Consider the following 21411-nt stretch of genomic DNA (forward strand, 5'->3'; position numbering starts at 1 on the left):
GCAATTCCAGATTCTCACTGCCCTAACAGTAAAGAATCCTCTTCTATGTTGGTGGAAAAACCTTCTCTCCTCCAGACGCAAAGAATGCCCCCTTGTGCCCGTCACCTTCCTTGGTATAAACAGATCCTCAGCGAGATATTTGTATTGTCCCCTTATATACTTATACATGGTTATTAGATCGCCCCTCAGTCGTCTTTTTTCTAGACTAAATAATCCTAATTTTGCTAATCTATCTGGGTATTGTAGTTCTCCCATCCCCTTTATTAATTTTGTTGCCCTCCTTTGTACTCTCTCTAGTTCCATTATATCCTTCCTGAGCACCGGTGCCCAAAACTGGACACAGTACTCCATGTGTGGTCTAACTAGGGATTTGTACAGAGGCAGTATAATGCTCTCATCATGTGTATCCAGACCTCTTTTAATGCACCCCATGACCCTGTTTGCCTTGGCAGCTGCTGCCTGGCACTGGCTGCTCCAGGTAAGTTTATCATTAACTAGGATCCCCAAGTCCTTCTCCCTGTCAGATTTACCCAGTGGTTTCCCATTCAGTGTGTAATGGTGATATTGATTCCCTCTTCCCATGTGTATAACCTTACATTTATCATTGTTAAACCTCATCTGCCTCCTTTCAGCCCAAGTTTCCAACCTATCCAGATCCATCTGTAGCAGAATACTATCTTCTCTTGTATTAACTGCTTTACATAGTTTTGTATCATCTGCAAATATCGATATTTTACTGTGTAAACCTTCTACCAGATCATTAATGAATATGTTGAGGAGAACAGGTCCCAATACCGACCCCTGCGGTACCCCACTGGTCACAGCAACCCAGTTAGAGACTATACAATTTATAACCACCCTCTGCTTTCTATCACTAAGCCAGTTACTAACCCATTTACACACATTTTCCCCCAGGCCAAGCATTCTCATTTTGTGTACCAACGTCTTGTGCGGCACGGTATCAAACGCTTTGGAAAAATAGAGATATACCACGTCCAATGACTCACCGTTGTCCAGCCTATAGCTTACCTCTTCATAAAAACTGATTAGATTGGTTTGACAGGAGCGATTTCTCATAAACCCATGCTGATATGGAGTTAAACAGTTATTCTCATTGAGATAATCCAAAATAACATCCCTCAGAAACCCTTCAAATATTTTACCAACAATAGAGGTTAGACTTACTGGCCTATAATTTCCAGGTTCACTTTTAGAGCCCTTTTTGAATATTGGCACCACATTTGCTATGCGCCAGTCCTGCGGAACAGACCCCGTCGCTATAGAGTCCCTAATAATAAGAAATAATGGTTTATCTATTACATTACTTAGTTCTCTCAGTACTCGTGGGTGTATGCCATCCGGACCCGGAGATTTATCTATTTTGATCTTATTTAGCCAGTTTCGCACCTCTTCTTGGGTTAGATTGGTGACCCTTAATATAGGGTTTTCATTGTTTCTTGGGATTTCACCTAGCATTTCATTTTCCACCGTGAATACCGTGGAGAAGAAGGTGTTTAATATGTTAGCTTTTTCCTCGTCATCTACAACCATTCTTTCCTCACTATTTTTTAAGGGGCCTACATTTTCAGTTTTTATTCTTTTACTATTGATATAATTGAAAACCAGTTTTGGATTAGTTTTACTCTCCTTAGCAATGTGCTTCTCTGTTTCCTTTTTGGCAGCTTTAATTAGTTTTTTAGATAAAGTATTTTTCTCCCTATAGTTTTTTAGAGCTTCAATGGTGCCATCCTGCTTTAGTAGTGCAAATGCTTTCTTTTTACTGTTAATTGCCTGTCTTACTTCTTTGTTTAGCCACATTGGGTTTTTCCTATTTCTAGTCCTTTTATTCCCACAAGGTATAAACCGCTTACAGTGCCTATTTAGGATGTTCTTAAACATTTTCCATTTAATATCTGTATTCTTATTTCTGAGGATATTGTCCCAGTCTACCAGGTTAAGGGCATCTCTAAGCTGGTCAAACTTTGCCTTCCTAAAGTTCAGTGTTTTTGTGACTCCCTGACAAGTCCCCCTAGTGAAAGACAGGTGAAACTGTACAATATTGTGGTCGCTATTTCCTAGGTGCCCGACCACCTGCAGATTTGTTATTCTGTCAGGTCTATTAGATAGTATTAGGTCTAAAAGTGCTGCTCCTCTGGTTGGATTCTGCACCAATTGTGAAAGATAATTTTTCTTGGTTATTAGCAGAAACCTGTTGCCTTTATGGGTTTCACAGGTTTCTGTTTCCCAGTTAATATCCGGGTAGTTAAAGTCCCCCATAACCAGGACCTCATTATGGGTTGCAGCTTCATCTATCTGCTTTAGAAGTAGACTTTCCATGATTTCTGTTATATTTGGGGGTTTGTAACAGACCCCAATGAGAATTTTGTTACCATTTTTCCCTCCATGAATTTCGACCCATATGGACTCGACATCCTCATTCCCTTCGCTAATATCCTCCCTTAAAGTGGACTTTAGACAAGACTTTACATAGAGACAAACCCCTCCTCCTCTCCGATTTTTACGATCCTTTCTAAACAGACTGTAACCCTGTAAGTTAACTGCCCAGTCATAGCTTTCATCTAACCATGTCTCGGTTATTCCCACTATGTCAAAGTTACCTGTAGATATTTCTGCTTCTAGTTCTTCCATCTTGTTTGTCAGGCTTCTGGCGTTTGCGAGCATGCAGTTTAGAGGATTTTGTTTTGTTCCAATCTCCTCGCTGTGGATTGTTTTAGAAATGTTCTTACCTCCCTTCTGAGTATGTTTTCCTGGGTCTTCTTTGTTGAAGTCTAATGTTTTTCTTCCCGTCCCCTCTTCTTCTAGTTTAACGCCCTCCTGATGAGTGTAGCAAGTCTTCTGGCGAATGTGTGTTTCCCAGGTTTGTTGAGGTGTAGTCCGTCTCTGGCGAGGAGTCCATCGTACAAGTAATTCACACCGTGGTCCAGAAATCCAAATCCTTGTTGTCTGCACCATCGTCTTAGCCAGTTGTTCGCATCAAGGATCCTGTTCCATCTCCTGGTGCCATGCCCGTCTACTGGAAGGATAGAAGAAAAAACTACCTGTGCATCCAGTTCCTTTACTTTCCTCCCCAACTCTTCAAAGTCCTTGCAGATTGTCGGTAGTTCCTTCCTTGCCGTGTCATTGGTGCCAACATGTATCAGAAGAAATGGGTGGACGTCCTTGGAGCTGAAGAGCTTTGGTATCCTATCGGTCACATCCTTGATCATCGCACCTTGGAGGCAGCATACTTCTCTTGCGGTTATGTCCAGTCTGCAGATGGCTGCTTCTGTGCCTCTCAGTAGTGAGTCTCCCACCACCACCACTCTTCGTTGCTTCTTGGCTGTACTTTTTGCTGTCACTTGTTGCTGTGTGCCCTTTACTTTTTTGCTTGCTGGTATTGCTTCATCCTTAGGTGTGCCATCTTCATCCTCTACAAAGATTTGATATCGGTTCTTCAGTTGTGTGGTTGGTGATTTCTCCATGGTCTTCTTGGACATCAACTAAGGAACTAAGGAATTTGCCCCTCAGACCATGTGGGGTCATCACAACAGAACCAGACCCCAATCAGAGGACAATAAAACATTCCTTATCATAGAACTGGTCCAATATTGATGGATATAACTGTTTATCACTCATGGTAATTCTGCTTCATGTTACCTATCTTATCCAGGTTTTTTTTCTTTTCTGTAATGTGTTGTGCATAAATATGTAGTTCTCCAGAATTTGTTTTAGTCTATGCCTGATGAAGAGACCTTATTAGTCTCGAAAGCTTGCAATTTGTTACCATCTTTTCAGTTAGCCATTAAGAGGTATCAACCACTGAGACTCTCAATTCTAAACATTTTTCTATTCCTGGTTGAGCATCCAGCTTTAAATAGCTGGCTCCCCTCCTGCATTGACCTGGTCACAGTCACACCCTCTGCACCCGTGCTCCTTACGCTCCTGGTCAGACCCCCAAAGATTAACAAGTAATTGCCTTTCTTGGGATCAGATAATATAAGGATTATCCCAACTCTGCAAGTTAAGTAAGTCCAATTAAATTGAAATTGGCACAACTAGATAGACATTCTCTATATAAATGTTATAATATGAACATGACTATATAATAAAATGAGTTTAGGAATTGTAATTCATTTGATATCTGTTTTATAACATTTTATATGCAATATTTTACTTAATTATGTTAATATCAATCTAAGTAAACTTCTTTAAATTGTATTCAATGTTTAATAAAATGTAGTTTCATGAACTATTTTGCCTTTAAAGCAATTCATTTTTTTCTCTTGTTTTCAGCACTTAAGTTGTTTAATAATCATGGAATTGGTTGGCATAAGACATATTTAGAATTCGATTTGACCAATCATATTTTCATCCAGTGGAAGAAGCATGGACACCCCTTCGTTACTCAGAGCTTCTTTTCAGTGAAGGACCATGCCTATATCACTAATGAAATTGACAGAATTGGTGGAGGTGCTAACACTATAATAGTCATTTCTGTAGGACATCATTTCCGACCTTTTCCTCTTGACCTATTCATAAGGAGAGTTCTTAATATTCGTAAAGCAATTGAAAATTTATTTGTAAGAAGCCCGGATACAAAAGTCATCATAAAGACTGGAAACACCAGAGATTTAAATAACGATGTTGAACTATTTAGTGATTTTCATGGATACATTCAATATCTCTTGGTGAAGGACATCTTCAGGGGACTTAACATAGGCGTAATTGATGCTTGGGACATGACCATAGCCTATGGAACATATAATGTCCACCCACCAGAAATAGTCATTAAAAATCAAATCAATCTGTTTCTTTCTTACATCTGTTAATTATATTAATGTATGTGTTACTTTTTTTTGGACAAAGATACATTTAGAAAAGGTTAATCTTTTGGGGTATTTTATTAGAAAAAAATTATAAGGACAATCATTCTTCTTACTAGAAAAACGACTGACATGTTCAAAGATTTGTACATGCCTTAAAAAAATTAATTTAGTTTAATATTTCAGGTTTTTAAATGTATTCTTAGTAGTTAATGCTTATTATTTTTGTTCTGCTGTTTCGTATTAATGTATTTAGATTTCTAGAATAAATGTATATTAATTAAACATTGACAAGCTGCAAAATTATGTTCAAAGGCGTTAAAATGCTTCTATAATCAGATATGTTGATTAAATCTTGCAGTCATATTGCAAACCACCAATTTGCACAAACATAATTGGTTGGCAAAAGTTTAAATGGCAAAAGAAGTTATACTCACTGCTAACCTGTCCGTCCGCTCCATTGCTTGCCGCCCACCATTTGATTCTCAAAGCCGTCTCTTCTTTCCCCGTCGCAAATTGCATCTGTGGCTGTGACCAGGAATCTAAGGTTACTGTGTGCCACACATCATGACTTGACAGACATGCAACATGCAGTGACCTCTGGGATCTGAGCTCAGCTGGAGGGCCCAACCTAGGGTAAATAGCAAGTGCGCAAAAGCTCACAACGTCATAATGTTACAATGTGCACTGCGACCTTGCACGTGCATGTGCAGAACCATCCCGGTCTTTCTGAGAGCTGGAATTTTTTTCTCAGTGTGAGAGACCCTGGGGGGGTTTCTGCTGGAACGCCTTGGATTAGAAGATGTGACAAATGACTGGAAAGGTGATGATGAGGAGCAGAGGCACCAGAGAGGTGAGCAGTAAGGTGATTTTAGAATTTTTTTGTTTTTTAACCTTTTGATTGCTTTTTATGTTTCAGAAAAAAATAGGAGCCAGTGAATTACAAAAAAATCCACATTTTGGCTAATGCAGATTTTTGTGAATTAGAGTAGAACTATGTTACACTCCAATTTATTCACTTATCTCTAGTGATTAGTTATATTCTGCATAACTTCACAGAACTATTTTGCTTTTTTTCACATTCAGAGTTTTATATCCAGTCTTGTTTTTAAGTGGTTGGGGTACATTTTCTACCCAACTTTACGCCAGCTTCTCACAACTCTAGCACAACCAGATGTAGAATTAGTGGTTAGTGTTTCAGTCTAATACTTGCCCTTCAGTGTCCCTTTTAAAATAGCCATATGGTCTGTAGAAAAATCATATCTTTGAGTGTTGAGCTAAACTATAACATGCACCCATATCTTAGCCTGTGACCACATTGGTTGCATCAGTGATTTCAACATGTATCTGACAGTTGGTTGCAATGGTCATAGGAACCGTAAGAATATAGACCCCTAAAAAATACCTTTAATTAATATCATTAAACACTCTCAAAAAGAATAGAAAACACACTCTGAAAACAGATAATGTGTTAGGTGTGTTCAGTGAAAAACATTCAGGTGAAAACATAATGTACAGGAATATTGAAATAGAGCATGTGAGGTGCTATTGAATCCCTAATAATCATTGTTAGTCACCCTACTTGACTGCGGCACACTAATGTTGGTGATATGGTGCCCCCGCTCAACAATTGTGTCCCTGAATGTCCAGTTAAACATCTACACTATATTAAGAGCAATGAAAATATCTTGATAAGATAGCATAAACATGTGCATAAAGAGAGAGAAAAGACATGCATTTATCAACTAAGGAAAATATTATATCCCCAAAATGTAGGGGTTTACCCTTATACTCGACCTTTCTTCAAGCTATGCAGATTTATTAGCATAAATTGGTACACTAACTTATAACTAGTGTTGAGCGATACCGTCCGATACTTGAAAGTATCGGTATCGGATAGTATCGGCCGATACCCGAAAAGTATCGGATATCGCCGATACCGATATCCGATACCAATACAAGTCAATGGGACACCAAGTATCGGAAGGTATTCTGATGGTTCCCAGGGTCTGAATGAGAGGAAACTCTCCTTCAGGCCCTGGGATCCATATTAATGTGTAAAATAAAGAATTAAAATAAAAAATATTGATATATTCACCTCTCCGGCGGCCCCTGGACATCACGCGGGTAACCGGCAGGTTTCTTTGTTTAAAATGAGTGCGTTTAGGACCTGAGGAATGACGTCGCGGCTTCTGATTGGTCGCGTGCCGCCCATGTGACGCGACGCGACCAATCAGAAGCCGCGACGTCATTCCTCAGGTCCTAAATTCCTAGAATCAGGGCCGGCTCCAGGATTTTGTAGGCCCCGGGCAAAAGAGTCTCAGTGGGCCCACATACCACGATTCATGATGCACAGATACGGAGGAGAAATATAGATATACTACATAGGGCCTAGCCTTCCCCCTCATCCTTCACATAGGCAGATATGCACACACACAATACGCAGACATACACACACATCTACAGTACGCAGACATGCGCACACACACACAAATACGCAGACATGCACACACACAAATACGCAGACATGCACACACACAATACGCACACATGCACACACACACAATACGCAGACATACAAACACACACACAATACGCAGACATACACATACAGTACGCAGACATGCTGCACACAGTACTCAGACATGCACACACACAGCACTCAGACATGCACACACACAATAAGCAGACATACACATACAGTACGCAGACATACACACACATACAGTACTCAGACATGCACACACATACAGTACTCAGACATGCACACACACGCAGCACTCAGACATGCACACACACAATACGCAGACATGCACACACATACAGTACGCAGACATGCACACACATACAGTACTCAGACATGCACACACACGCAGCACTCAGACATGCACACACACAATACGCAGACATGCGCACACACACACAATACGCAGACATACACACACACACACAATACGCAGACATGCGCGCACACACACAATACGCAGACATACACACACACACACAATACGCAGACATACACATACAGTACCCAGACATGCTGCACACACATACAGTACTCAGACATGTGCACACACACACACACACACACACACACACACACACACACACAATACGCAGACATGCGCACACACACACAATACGCAGACATGCGCACACACTCAATACGCAGACATGCGCACACACACACAATACGCAGACATACACATGCAATACGCAGACATGCACACAAATACAATACGCAGACATGCACACAAATACAATACACAGATATACACATACAATACGCAGATATTTACATACATATATTTGAAGACAAATTCACAAAAATACATAAATATGTACAGTCAAACACACTGATATACACAGATATGCACATCATACAGGCATACACAGACATACAGACAGACACAACACACAAGCCTCACTCACCTCCCCCAGGCTTGTCACCCATCAGGCTCCTCTGACATGTGGATATGGAGGGAGTGCTGCTTGATCGATGGCCGTCACTTAAACAGACATGGCCACCCACAGTGCACGCTGCAGCTGTGTCTGTTACTAATGATGCGGTCAGGCAGACACTGTGCCTTTAACTTTGCTTGTGTGTCCGCCCGGCCGCGTCATTACTAGCAGAAGCAGAGACATCGCTGCAGAGTGCACTGTGCGCGGCCATGTTTATTTAAGTGACAGCTGAGCTCAAGTAGTGGCGAAGCTGCTGGGGGAGCAGCCCGGGCCCCCTGGTATCCCGGCCACGAGTGGGCCCCCCCATTTGTTCAGGGCCCCGGCATTTGCCCCGGTACGCCGGGTGCTGACGCCGGCCCTGTCTAGAATGAGCAGTTTAGTGCCTGAGAATGACGTCGCGGCTTCTGATTGGTCGCGTCGCGGTCACATGGGCGGCACGCGACCAATCAGAAGCCGCGACGTCATTCCTCAGGTCCTAAACGCGCTCATTCTAGGAATTTAGGGCCTGAGGAATGACGTCGCGGCTTCTGATTGGTCGCATCGCGGTCACATGGGCGGCACGCGACCAATCAGAAGCCGGACGTCATTCCTCAGGTCCTAAACGCGCTCATTTTAAACAAAGAAGCCTGCCGGTTACCCGCGGTGATGTCCAGGGGCCGCCGGAGAGGTGAATATATCAATATTTTTTATTTTAATTCTTTATTTTACACCTCACTATGGATCCGATACCGATACCCGATACCACAAAAGGATCTCGGTATCGGAATTCCGATACCGCAAGTATCGGCCGATACCCGATACTTGCGGTATCGGAATGCTCAACACTACTTATAACCCAAGCAGCAAGATATTTCTTATAGCATATTGCCTTAATATTAAACTAATCCTCAATGAGAAAATCAGCATGCAGATATATACACTGTTTTCTGCTGATTCAAATAGTAAACACAACCTTCCACGCCCCATAGTCATTAACATATATCAGAGTACCCATCCATATGAGAATCACATGAAGTCAGTTACAAAAATATACTGATACTTATCAACCATGATGACATAAGGGTCTTTGTCCCTCGTCCCACCGCATTTCCCCCCTTGATTATCAGCATTCCTTAGGAGACTCGTGGAAGGTAGAAATATCCCTCCAGCAAACCACAAGGATGCTGTGTGCGTCATTCACCTATGGGTGCTGCCATCTTATAGAGGTTATCCGCGATCAGTTCCAATTTCAAAACGAGGCATGAATCACCAACAAAGACGCGTGGAACGCATTCTGCATTCCAAAATGATGCACCGGAAATTATGTCTGCCAAGTGAGAACATGGAGCGCACATGAGTTCGACACATAGACATAGTATCTCAGGGCATAAGAACACTTTTCAAGAAATAAAGGGAAACCCTATCTTACTGCGTAAGCATGCAAGACATATCTCAAAAGAGTGGGCTGTGTGGAAACCAGAGAATATAATGCCACAGTGGCTCACCATAACCTTCCAAAGAAAATATGTTATAATAACATGTCCACAATGGAAAACCTCAGAAAAAAGAGGGCACAGACATCACAGCTAGTGATGAGCGAGCACTAAAATGCTCGGGTGCTCGTTGCTCGGGTCAAGCAAAACGGAATACTCGGGTACTCAACCCGAGCAACAACCCCAATGTAAGTCTATGGGAAACCCGAGTATTTTTACCACGATCCCCCCAGGGGTCCTTTTAAGGTCTAAAAACGTCTGAAAATGATGGGAACACTGCTCACATGACACAGGAACATCATGGGTATCGCCCCTGGAAGCATTTCTTACTTGTAGGTCACAGCTGTAAGCAATGTTGTCAGAGTTTCACACCATTGTTACAGGTGCACCCAAAAATGAAAAAAAAAATGGAATTTATCCCAGACCAAAATATTCCTCCACCACTTGGGCTATATTCACACGCAGTGTTTTTGATGCGTTTTTCAACTTTAACATTGCTTTCAACCAATGCAAATGCATTCACTGGGAAATGTCATTGCAACATTTAACAAACCTAGCTGGCCATGTGGTGTGTGACACATAAGGAGACACATCTTGTTTCATTTAAGAAGGAAGGACTCTTAAAGTCACAAAGCCTATTTTTAGAGGGGCATCATTAATACTCTTAAAGGACCATTATTAAACAGTGGGTCTCCTATGCTGTTATTGCCTATGCAGTGAGTGGCTGGGCTGCCAAGAATTACAACGCACCCCAATACCCCTTTCATGAGAAGTTCAGGAGGTCTTCCTGAAAAAATGTTGAATTGAATGCAAGGCCAGCCCTACTATCAAGTCATATGCACCCCAATAAGCCTTTTGAACCAGATACTGGATGGCCACAGGAAAACCCACTTCACAGTCTTCAGTTGGTCCTTCCATACAGTTTCCTTATGCATTGAATGGAAGGGCCGCCTTGACCCAAACTTGCATGCACCCCAATCCCCCTTTGGAAGAAACATGAAGAAGGGCCTCATAAAAAAACTCCCATTTCAAAGGAGCGTGGATAGTGTGGGCTGATAAACATTAGTGTGGGCTGATAAACATTTCCCCATGGGGGTTAAATTTTAAAACAATGTTTTATGGGGATCATAGACACCCTGGCTGTAGCAGCACGGAACACTTTAACCCTGGTGATCTAGTGGCAGTGGATGATGAGATGTGGAGGAAGGTCTCATTAAAAACTAGACCCAATTTAACCCCTTAGTGACAGAGCCAATTTGGTACTTAATGACCAGGCCAATTTTTGCAATTCTGACCACTGTCACTTTATGAGGTTATAACTCTGGAACGTTTCAACGGATCCCGCTGATTCTGAGATTGTTTTTTCGTGACATATTGTACTTCATGTTAGTGGTAACATTTCTTCGATATTACTTGCGATTATTTATGAAAAAAACGGAAATATGGCGAAAATTTTTAAAATTTTGCAATTTTCAAACTTTGTATTTTTATGCCCTTAAATCAGAGAGATATGTCATGAAAAATAGTTAATAAATAACATTTCCCACATGTCTACTTTACATCAGCACAATTTTGGAAACAACATTTTTTTTTGTTAGGGAGTTATAAGGGTTAAAAGTTGACCAGCAATTTCTCATTTTTACAACACCATTTTTTTTTAGGGACCACATCACATTTGAAGTCATTTTGAGGGGTCTATATGATAGAAATTAATGAAGTGTGACACCATTCTAAAAACTACACCCCTCAAGGTTCTCAAAACCACATTCAAGAAGTTTATTAACCCTTTACGTGCTTCACAGGAACTGAAACAATGTGGAAGGAAAAAATGAACATTTAACTTTTTTTTGCAAACATCTTAATTCAGAACCATTTTTTTTATTTTCACAAGTGTAAAAACAGAAATGTAACCATAAATTTTGTTATGCAATTTCTCTTGAATACGCCAATACCCCATATGTGGGGGTAAACCACTGTTAGGGCGCACCGCAGAACTTAGAAGTGAAGGAGCGCCGTTTGACTTTTTCAATGCAGAATTGGCTGGAATTGAGATCGGACACCATGTCACATTTAGAGAGCCCCTGATGTACCTAAACAGTGGAAACTCCCCACAAGTGACACCATTTTGGAAACTAGACCCCTTAAGGAACTTATCTAGATGTGTGGTGAGCACTTTGAACCCCCAAGTGCTTCACAGAAGTTTATAACGTAGAGCCGTGAAAATAAAAAATCGCTTTTGTTTACACAAAAATGATCTTTTCGCCCACAAATTCTTATTTTCACAAGGGTAACAGGAGAAATTAGACCACAAAAGTTGTTGAGCAATTTCTCCTGAGTACGCTGATACCCAATATGTGGGGGTAAACAACTGTTAGGGCGCACCGCAGAGCTTGGAAGAGAAGGAGTGCCGTTTTACTTTTTCAATGTAGAATTGGCTGGAATTGAGATTGGACGCCATGTCGCGTTTGGAGAGCCCCTGATGTGCCTAAACAGTGGAAACCCCCCACAAGTGACACCATTTTGGAAACTAGACCCCTTAAGGAACTTATCTAGATGTGTGGCGAGCACTTTCAACCCCCATGTGCTTCACAGAAGTTTATAACGTAGAGCCGTGAAAAAAAAAAATTGCATTTTTTCTACAAAAATGATATTTTTGCCCACAAATTTTTATTTTCACAAGGGTAACAGGAGAAATTAGACCACTAAAGTTGTTGTGCAATTTCTCCTGAGTACGTCGATACCCAATATGTGGGGGTAAACCACTGTTTGGGCGCACCGCAGAGCTTGGAAGAGAAAGAGTGCCGTTTTACTTTTTCAATGTAGAATTGGCTGGAATTGAGATCGGACGCCATGTCGCGTTTGGAGAGCCCCTGATGTGCCTAAACAGTAGAAATCCCCCACAAGTGACCCCATTTTGGAAACTAGACCCCCCATGGAACTTATCTAGATGTGTGGTGAGAACCTTGAATGCCCAAGTGCTTCACAGAAGTTTATAATGCAGAGCCGTGAAAATAAAAAATATTTTTTTTTTCCACAAAAAAGATTTTTTAGCCACCAAATTTTTATTTTCACAAGGGTAACAAGAGAAATTGGACCCCAAAAGTTGTTGTCCAATTTGTCCTGAGTATGCTGGTACCCCATATGTGGGGGTAAACCACTGTTTGGGCGCACGGCAGAGCTCGGAAGGAAGGAGCGCCGTTTTGGAATGCAGACTTTGATAGAATGGTCTGCGGGTATTATGTTGCGTTTGCAGAGCCCCTGATGTACCTAACCAGTAGAAACCCTCCACAAGTGACCCCATTTTGGAAACTAGACCCCCCAAGGAACTTATCTAGATGTGTGGTGAGAACTTTGAATGCCCAAGTGCTTCACAGAAGTTTAGAATGCAGAGTCGTGAAAATAAAAAATATTTTTTTTTCCACAAAAAAGATATTGTAGCCCCCAAGTTTTTATTTTCACAAGGGTAACAGGAGAAATTGGACTGCAATAGTTGTTGTCCAATTTATCCCGAGTACGCTGATGCGCCATATGTGGGGGTAAACCACTGTTTGGGCGCACGGCAGAGCTCGGAAGGGAAGGAGCGCCTTTTTGGAATGCAGACTTTGATAGAATGGTCTGTGGGCATTATGTTGCGATTGCAGAGCCCCTGATGTACCTAAACTGTAGTAACCCCCCACAAGTGACCCCATTTTGGAAACTAGACCCCCCAAGGAACTTATCTAGATGTGTGGTGAGAACTTTGAATGCCCAAGTGCTTCACAGAAGTTTAGAATGCAGAGTCGTGAAAATAAAAAATATTATTTTTTTCACAAAAAAGATTTTGTAGCCCCCAAGTTTTTATTTTCACAAGGGTAACAAGAGAAATTGGACCCCAGAAGTTGTTGTCCAATTTATCCCGAGTATGCTGATGCCCCATATGTGGGGGTAACCCACTGTTTGGGCGCACGGCAGAGCTCAGAAGGGAGGGAGCACCATTTGACTTTTTGAGCGCAAAATTGGCTGTCGTGTTTGGAGACCCCCTGATGTACCTAAACAGTGGAAACCCCCCAATTCTAGCTCCAACCCTAACCCCAACACACCCCTAACCCTAATCCCAACCTCATCCATAATCCTAATCACTAACCCTAACCATAATCACAACCCTTACCCCAAAACAACCCTAATGTCAACCCTAACCATAACCCTAATCAAAACCCTAAATCCAACACACTCCTAATCCTAATCTCAACCCTAACCTCAAACCTAACCCTAATCCCAATACACCCCTAATCACAACCCTAACCTTAACCCTAATCCCAAACCTAACCCTAATCCCAAGCGTAACCCTAATGCCAACCCTAACCCTAATACGAACCCTAATCCAAACCCTAACCCTAATCCCAGCTCTAACCCTAACTTTAGCCCCAACCCTAGCCCTAACTTTAGCCCCAACCCTAACCCTAGCTCTAGGGCTACTTTCACACTTGCGTCGTTTGTCATTCCGTCGCAATCCGTCGTTTTGGACAAGAAACGGATCCTGCAAATGTGCCCGCAGGATGCGTTTTTTGCCCATAGACTTGTATTGCCGACGGATCGTGACGGATGGCCACACGTCGCGTCCGTCATGCACTGGATCAGTTGTGTTTTGGCGGAGCGTCGGCACAAAAAAACGTTCAATTAAACTTTTTTTGTACGTCGCATCCGCCATTTCTGACCGCGCATGCGTGGCCGTAACTCCGCCCCCTCCTCCCCAGGACATAGATTGGGCAGCGGATGTGTTGAAAAACTACAGCTGCTGCCCACGTTGTGCACAATTTTCACAACGTGCGTCGGTATGTCGGGCCGACGCATTGCGACGGCCCCGTACCGACGTAAGTGTGAAAGAAGCCTAACCCTAAGTTTAGCCCCAACCCTAACCCTAAATTTAGCCCCAACCCTAACCCTAAATTTAGCCCCAACCCTAGCCCTAACCCTAGCCCTACCCCTAACCTAACCCTACCCCTAACCCTACCCCTAGCCCTAACCTAACCCTACCCCTAACCCTACCCCTAACCCTACCCCTAACCTAACCCTAACCTAACCCTACCCCTAACCCTACCCCTAACCTAACCCTACCCCTAACCTAACCCTACCCCTACCCCTAACCCTAACCCTACCCCTAACCCTACCCCTAACCCTAACCCTACCCCTAACCCTACCCCTAACCCTACCCCTAACCCTAACCCTACCCCTAACCCTACCCCTAACCCTACCCCTAACCCTAACCCTACCCCTAACCCTAATTTTAGCCCCAACTGCTGTTCTCCTGCCGGCCGGCAGATGGAGACAGATGGCGGGCGCACTGGGCATGCATCCGCCATGTTCTGCTGCCGGCGGCCAGGAGGAGCAGCAAGAGGATCCAGGGACCTAGGTGAGTATGCTAGGGTCCCCGAATCCCCCTATTTCTCTGTCCTCTGATGTGCGATCACATCAGAGGACAGAGAATTACACTTTACTTTTTTTTTTTTTTTTTTTGCGGTCGCCGGTAAACAGTTAATTACCGGCGATCGCAAAACAGGGGTCGGTAATACCGACCCCGATCGTGCTCTTTGGGGTCTCGGCTACCCCCGGCAGCCGAGACCCCAAAGATTCTCCTGGTGCCGGCCGGCGGGCGCACTGCGCATGCACCCGCCATTTTGAAGATGGCGGCGCCCACCGGGAGACACGAGGAGCATCGGGGGAGCTAGGTGAGTATTGGGGGGCCACCTGGGACCCCTTTTCTCTGTCCTCTGATGTGCGATCACATCGGAGGACAGAGAAATTAAAAAGAGATCGTTTTTTTTTTTTTTTTTTTTTGCGATCGCCGGTAAACGGTTAATTACCGGCGATCTCAAATGCGGGGTGGGTTAAAAACCCCCCGAATCATGTTCTCTGGGGTCTCGGCTACCCTCGGCAGCCGAGACCCCGGAGAAAATCGGCCTCTGGGGGGCGCTATGGACTTTTTCCACAGCGCCGTTAATTAACGGCGCTGTGGTTTAAGTACCCTTAGCGGCCGCCGTTAAAAGGCGTATCGGCGGTCGCTAAGGGGTTAAAGGAGCTGGTCTCCTAGACTTGAAATGCCCATTCACTAAGTGTGTGGGCTGATAAACATTTCCCCATGGGGGTACATTTAAAAAAAATTCCGCTCAAAATAGTGTTTACTGTTTAGAGCTAGGGTAACACACAGCAAAAAAAGGTGAATGGAAGCCTGAAAAGCACTCTTTGTAGACCAAAGATACATGAGGCGTGTCACGGAGATATCACACTTTAAATATGTGGCCTGTATTTTTATTTTGGCCCCACAAATACTGTATAGAAATCAGATTAAAGACATCAAATACCGTGGAATGTAGCCCTGAAATACCACAATTTGCAGGCCACAGATATATCTGGCGCTTGAGAATGGAAGCCTCAAAAGCACGCTTTGTAGCCCACAGATAGATGAGGTGTGTCACAGAACTACCGTACTGTAATATATGTTTTTTTTTTTTTAACCAAGATAGTGTATAGGCCTAGGGTATTAGACAGACCAAAAATTGGAATGTATGCATGAAAAACAACTATTTTTAGTCCACGCATAGAACGGCCGTCGGACGGAGATAACAGACTGTTTCAATATGTGGCTGTATGTTTACAAATTTTTAAAGCAAAATACTGTATACACCAAGGGTATCAGACCAAAAAACTGTAATGTATGGCTGAAAAGCCAAGATTTGTAGAACACAGAAAGATCAAACGTGTGACTGAGATAACAGACTGTTTCAAAAAAACAACAAAAGGGAGGGGCTTACACAGGTTCATAAATATGAAGCCAGAATGTGTCCAAGATATGTTGGTCCCTAGAAACAACTCAGAGACAAGGATATAAATAAAAATATAATGTAATGGTATTTCAATATTTTTATGTTTTGCTGTTTTTATTCGGTGGTGTACAGAAGTCTTGCCCAATCCAGCCCTTGTTCAATTTGTAAGAGTTAGCCTGTCAGCATTGTCAGTTGGCAGGCGAATGCACCTATCTGTTATAATTCCACCAGCGCTACTAAAAACCCGCTCTCACAGAATGCTAGCAGCATGGCAGGCCAGGACCTCCAAGGCATAGCTAGCTCATGCCACGTGTCCAGCTTGGATACCCAATAATTTAAAGGCACAGAGGAATCCCCAAGGACATTTGTACGATCTGCAAGGTACTCCCTCAGCATCTTCCCAAACATTGCAATTCTTGAAACAGAACCCCTTGACTGTGTGCCGGCACAATGGGAGGGTCTGAGAAAACTGTCCCAGAATTTTGCCATCGTTCCCCTGCCTGAGCTGGATTGTATTTCTATTTCTCTCGCTTGGACTCCTTGGTTGTTCAACAAACTCTGACATCTGCTGTTAGGGGTCGAGTTCCCGCTTCTACATGGAGGAATCTCGGGCCATCTCCGCTGCAGTCTCCTATTCTTCTGCTGCCTCAGTGGAGTCTGCTCAGTGGAAACATCGGTCCCAGCATCTCGCTCAGTCTGACTCTGTGCAAAGGGTTACTGCTGCCTTTCAAGCTTCTGCCATTGTAGCCAATACTGGGCAGTGGCGAGCAGACGTTTTTGGGACTAAGTCCTACTTTTCCCCTTCTGAGCATGCCCAGGGTAAGATCTCTCATTTGGAGATCAAGGGTCACATGCTCAGATACTGCAACAAATCCCATTGGTCTTCTAGGAAGGTCATGAAGGTGCTCAACTTCTGTGGCAGCCTCCCATTGGTCCTGCTAGGAAGGAACTGTACTTGCTGCAGCTATAAAAGGTTCGCATAACCGCCTGGCCATGCGCTAGTGTACATTTGAAAACATGTGTGTGTTGATGAGTGCAAGTCGTTCTTTGAACATCCTTTCCCTTGTGTATGACTACTCGCAAAAGGTGGATGTCTGCTGTCTAGCGCCCAACTAAGCTATCAACATTAAAACATATGATGCAGCATCTATTGCTGTGACCGCCAGTGCGGCGCCGTGCGCTAATAGAGAACTTCTCTAACCCAAGTCTGGGTGGTTGGTGGCGTCCGCCAGTGCGGCATTGTTATAGTCTGACACCCAGTAGCGGTGTCGAGCGCAAGTGGTCTAGATTAACTTTATTCCTGAATCTTGGGATTGAGTTCTGTGACTCCTTGCTTGTGCTCTTTGTGCGGTACCGCGACTCTGTGACGTAACAGAGTTTGCTTCCACCGCCATATAGTGCCGCTATTTGCCAGCAGCAGGTTCTTTCCTGCACGGTGGACCCCGGGCTGCGAACGCACCAAATATCCTCTCACTATGTACTCGGTGCATTCTGCCAGTCCTAACAGAACGCTAGTGCAAGGGTCTGGCTAGTAAATTGTGGATGATCAGCGTCTACAGCGGTACATCCAGCAGTTGGAGGGTAGGTTGGCGGCTCTAGAATGCACAACCTCAGCTGTGGATGTTACCGCAGTCGCTGTTCAGGTTGCAAGTGTAGCTGCAGCCAGTTTGTCCTCTGCCACCCCTGCTCCGACTTTATCCCGTCTCCTGCTTCCAGACAAGTTTTCTGGTGACAGTAAGCTATGTCGGGGATTCGTGAGTCAGTGCTCCATACATCTAGACCTTCTAGCTGCACGTTTTCCTACGGAACGAGCGAAAGTGGGTTTTATCTTATCCCTTTTGTCAGGCAGGGCGTTGGAGTGGGCAACGCCGCTGAGGGAGCGTGATGATCGTGTGGTGCAGAGTGCTCCTCTCTTCCTGGACTCTCTGAAACAGGTCTTTTTAGGACCTTGTGTCACCCACGATACAGCGATACAACTGTTGGCAATAACACAGGGTTCGTCCATGGTCAGCCAGTTCGCCATCAAATTCCAGACTCTGGTCTCAGAGCTGGAGTGGCTGGATAAAGTCCTTATTCCAGTGTTCTGGAAAGGACTGGTGAACCATGTGAAGGACGCCTTGGCCACCAGGGAGATTCCTGCCACACTGGAGGAGCTTATTACAATATCTACCCGCATCAACCTCCGTTTTAACGAGCGGAGGTTTGAGCGGACTCAGTGTAGGCAGAGGTTCCGGCTGGCTCCCACCTTAGCCAGACCTCTAGAATCTTCCGTTCAGGTGTCCGACTCCCATGAGGCCATGGAGGTTTCTCGAGCGGGATCTAAGTCCCGGGCCGCTTGAGTACCCGTGGTTTCTAATGTTTGTCAACAGTTAGGACATTATGCTAATAAATGTCCACAGCGGTCGGGAAAACGAACGCCTCTAGTAACCATTGGAGGCGGCATTTTCCTCCAAGCTGTCCTTTATAGGGACAATCACGTTAGGCTCATCAACTCTAAAAGTCGAGCTTTGGATAGACTCTGGAGCAGAGGGGAATTTCATGTCCTCTGCTTTTTCTCTCCATGCAATACCTCTGGTGATGCTCGCCAAACCGGTGACTATTAGAGTAGTGAATGGGTCGACACTTCCTTCACAAATCACACATCAGACTGTCCCTTTCACATTATCCATGTCCCCTTCCCACCAGGAGATTATTTCCCTTCTTGTCCTTCCCGAGGGAATGGACGAGATTCTGCTGGGAATACCCTGGCTCCGTTTCCTCTCCCCACATATTGAGTGGACCTCTGGGAGGATATTGGGTTGGAGTGAATCATGTAAGGGCATATGTGTGAGGGAGTGCGTTCAGGTTTCCACTACTGAGATACCCGCAGATATTTCTTCCCTTCCCAAGTGCTATTGGTCCTATGCAGACGTCTTCTCCAAAAAGGCTGCGGAGACCCTATGACTGTCCTATTGATCTCAAGCCTGGAGCAGAACCTCCTCGGGGACGGGTCTATCCCCTCTCTCTCTCGGAAACGGAGGCTATGTCCCAATACATCCAGGAGAATCTGACAAGAGGGTTTATTAGGAAGTAAGTGTCATCTGCAGGGGCGGGGTTCTTTTTCGTGCAGAAGAAGAATGGAGAATAACGTCCATGCATAGATTACAGGGGTCTTAACGCCATCACCGTTAAGAATAAGTACCCATTGCCCCAGATTTCAGAGGTCTTTGATATACTACGGGGGAGCAAGGGTATTTACCAAATTAGATCTGCAGGGTGCTTATAACCTGATTCGCATCCGTGAGGGGGACGAATGGAAGACGGCATTTAATACCAGGGATGGGCACTATGAGTATCTGATGATGCCCTTCGGGCTCTGTAATGTCCCAGCCGTTTTCCAAGACTTTGTCAAAGATATCTTCCGGGATATGCCCTCCACCTCGGTCATAGTCTATCTGGATGATATTCTCATCTTCTCTCCAGATATTGACTCCCACCGGAGAGAAGTTTGCAGTCTTCGACCTCTTACGGGCAAATTCCCTCTATGCAAAGTTGGAGAAGTGTATATTTGAGCAGGAGTCTTTACTTTTCCTGGGCTATATCACCTCCGCCCAGGGATTGGCTATGGATCCTGCCAAACTACAGGCTGTGATGGACTGGCAAGAACCTCATTCTCTTAAAGCGGTGCAGTGCTTTATGGGGTTCATTAATTACTATTGCCAGTTCATTCCCCACTTCTCAACTTTGGTAGCTCCCTTGGTAGCCCTCACTAAGAAGGGAGCAAATCCCCAATTGTGGTCTGAAGAGGTCTCCAAGGCTTTCTCTTATATTAAGCCTTATTTTGCTAGCACTCCCATCCTACATCGTACCGAGGTTGATAAGCCGTTTATAACGGAGGTGGATGCCTCACCCGTTGGTGCTGGAGCAGTCCTCTTCCAAAAGGATGCTCAAGGTCGGAAGCATCCTTGCTTCTTCTTCTCCGAGACCTTCACACCAGTGGAGAGGAATTATTCCATCAGGGACAGGGAGTTGCTAGCAATGAAGTTGGCCTTCTTGGAGTGGAGATATCATTTGGAGGGGGCTCGCTTTCCCTTCCAAGTATTCACGGACCACAAAAATTTGGTATATTTACAAACAGCCCGGCGGCTAAATTCTTGTCAGGCCAGATGGTCCTTGTTCTTCTCCCGGTTCCATTTCACCCTCCATTATCTCGCTGGGGAGAAGAACATTCGTGCTGACGCCCTCTCTCACTCCGTTGTGTCTTCTGAGGAGGAGGAAGGGGAGCCTCAGCTTATTGTCCCTTCTGAGAGCCTGAGAACCGTAGCTCCTGTTTCGCTAGAGTCAGTGCGTCCGGGCAAGACTTTTGTACCTATTAATTTGTGACCGGAGGTTCTCTCTTGGGCTCATTTGTCCAGGGTGGGTGGACATTTCGGGACAAAGAGGACATCTGAGCTGCTGGCAAGGAGGTACTGGTGGCCGCATATGGTCCATGATTATATTCGGGCGTGTGTCTCCTGCGCCAAAAATAAGTCTCCTCGACAACGGCCAGCTCGGTTACTTTATCCCTTGCCGGTGGCAGACAAACCCTGGGAGATGGTCGGGATGGACTTTGTGGTGGGCTTGCCCAAGTCTCATGGCTGTACCATCATTTGGGTTATCACCAATCATATTTCTAAAATGGTGCACTTGGTGCCGCTTCCACGGCTACCTTCTGCACGGGCCTTGGCAGCGTTGTTTATAAAATACATCTTCCGCCTACACGGTATGCCAGACAAAATTGTCAGTGACCGGGGTCCCCAGTTTGTGTCTCAGTTCTGGAGAGAGCTTTGTCGTCTTCACAGCATTGAGTTGAATCTCTCTTCTGCATATTATCCC

General features: G+C 44.4%; 1 protein-coding gene across 2 annotated transcripts in view; it reads left to right on the top strand.

Annotated features, from left to right (window-relative positions):
• The window catches only part of LOC138664645 (NXPE family member 2-like), a 312191-nt gene extending 307081 nt beyond the window's left edge, over window positions 1-5110 (top strand). For both annotated transcript variants that reach the window (XM_069751530.1, XM_069751531.1), the window contains exon 6: window positions 4294-5110. In XM_069751530.1, the coding sequence (XP_069607631.1) occupies window positions 4294-4829 (536 nt within the window). In that variant the 3' untranslated portion in view covers window positions 4830-5110. The remainder of the gene's footprint in view (window positions 1-4293) is intronic.
• Window positions 5111-21411: the final 16301 nt, after the last annotated feature.

Source organism: Ranitomeya imitator, chromosome 2 (assembly GCF_032444005.1).
Source record: "Ranitomeya imitator isolate aRanImi1 chromosome 2, aRanImi1.pri, whole genome shotgun sequence".
Lineage (NCBI taxonomy): Eukaryota > Metazoa > Chordata > Amphibia > Anura > Dendrobatidae > Ranitomeya > Ranitomeya imitator.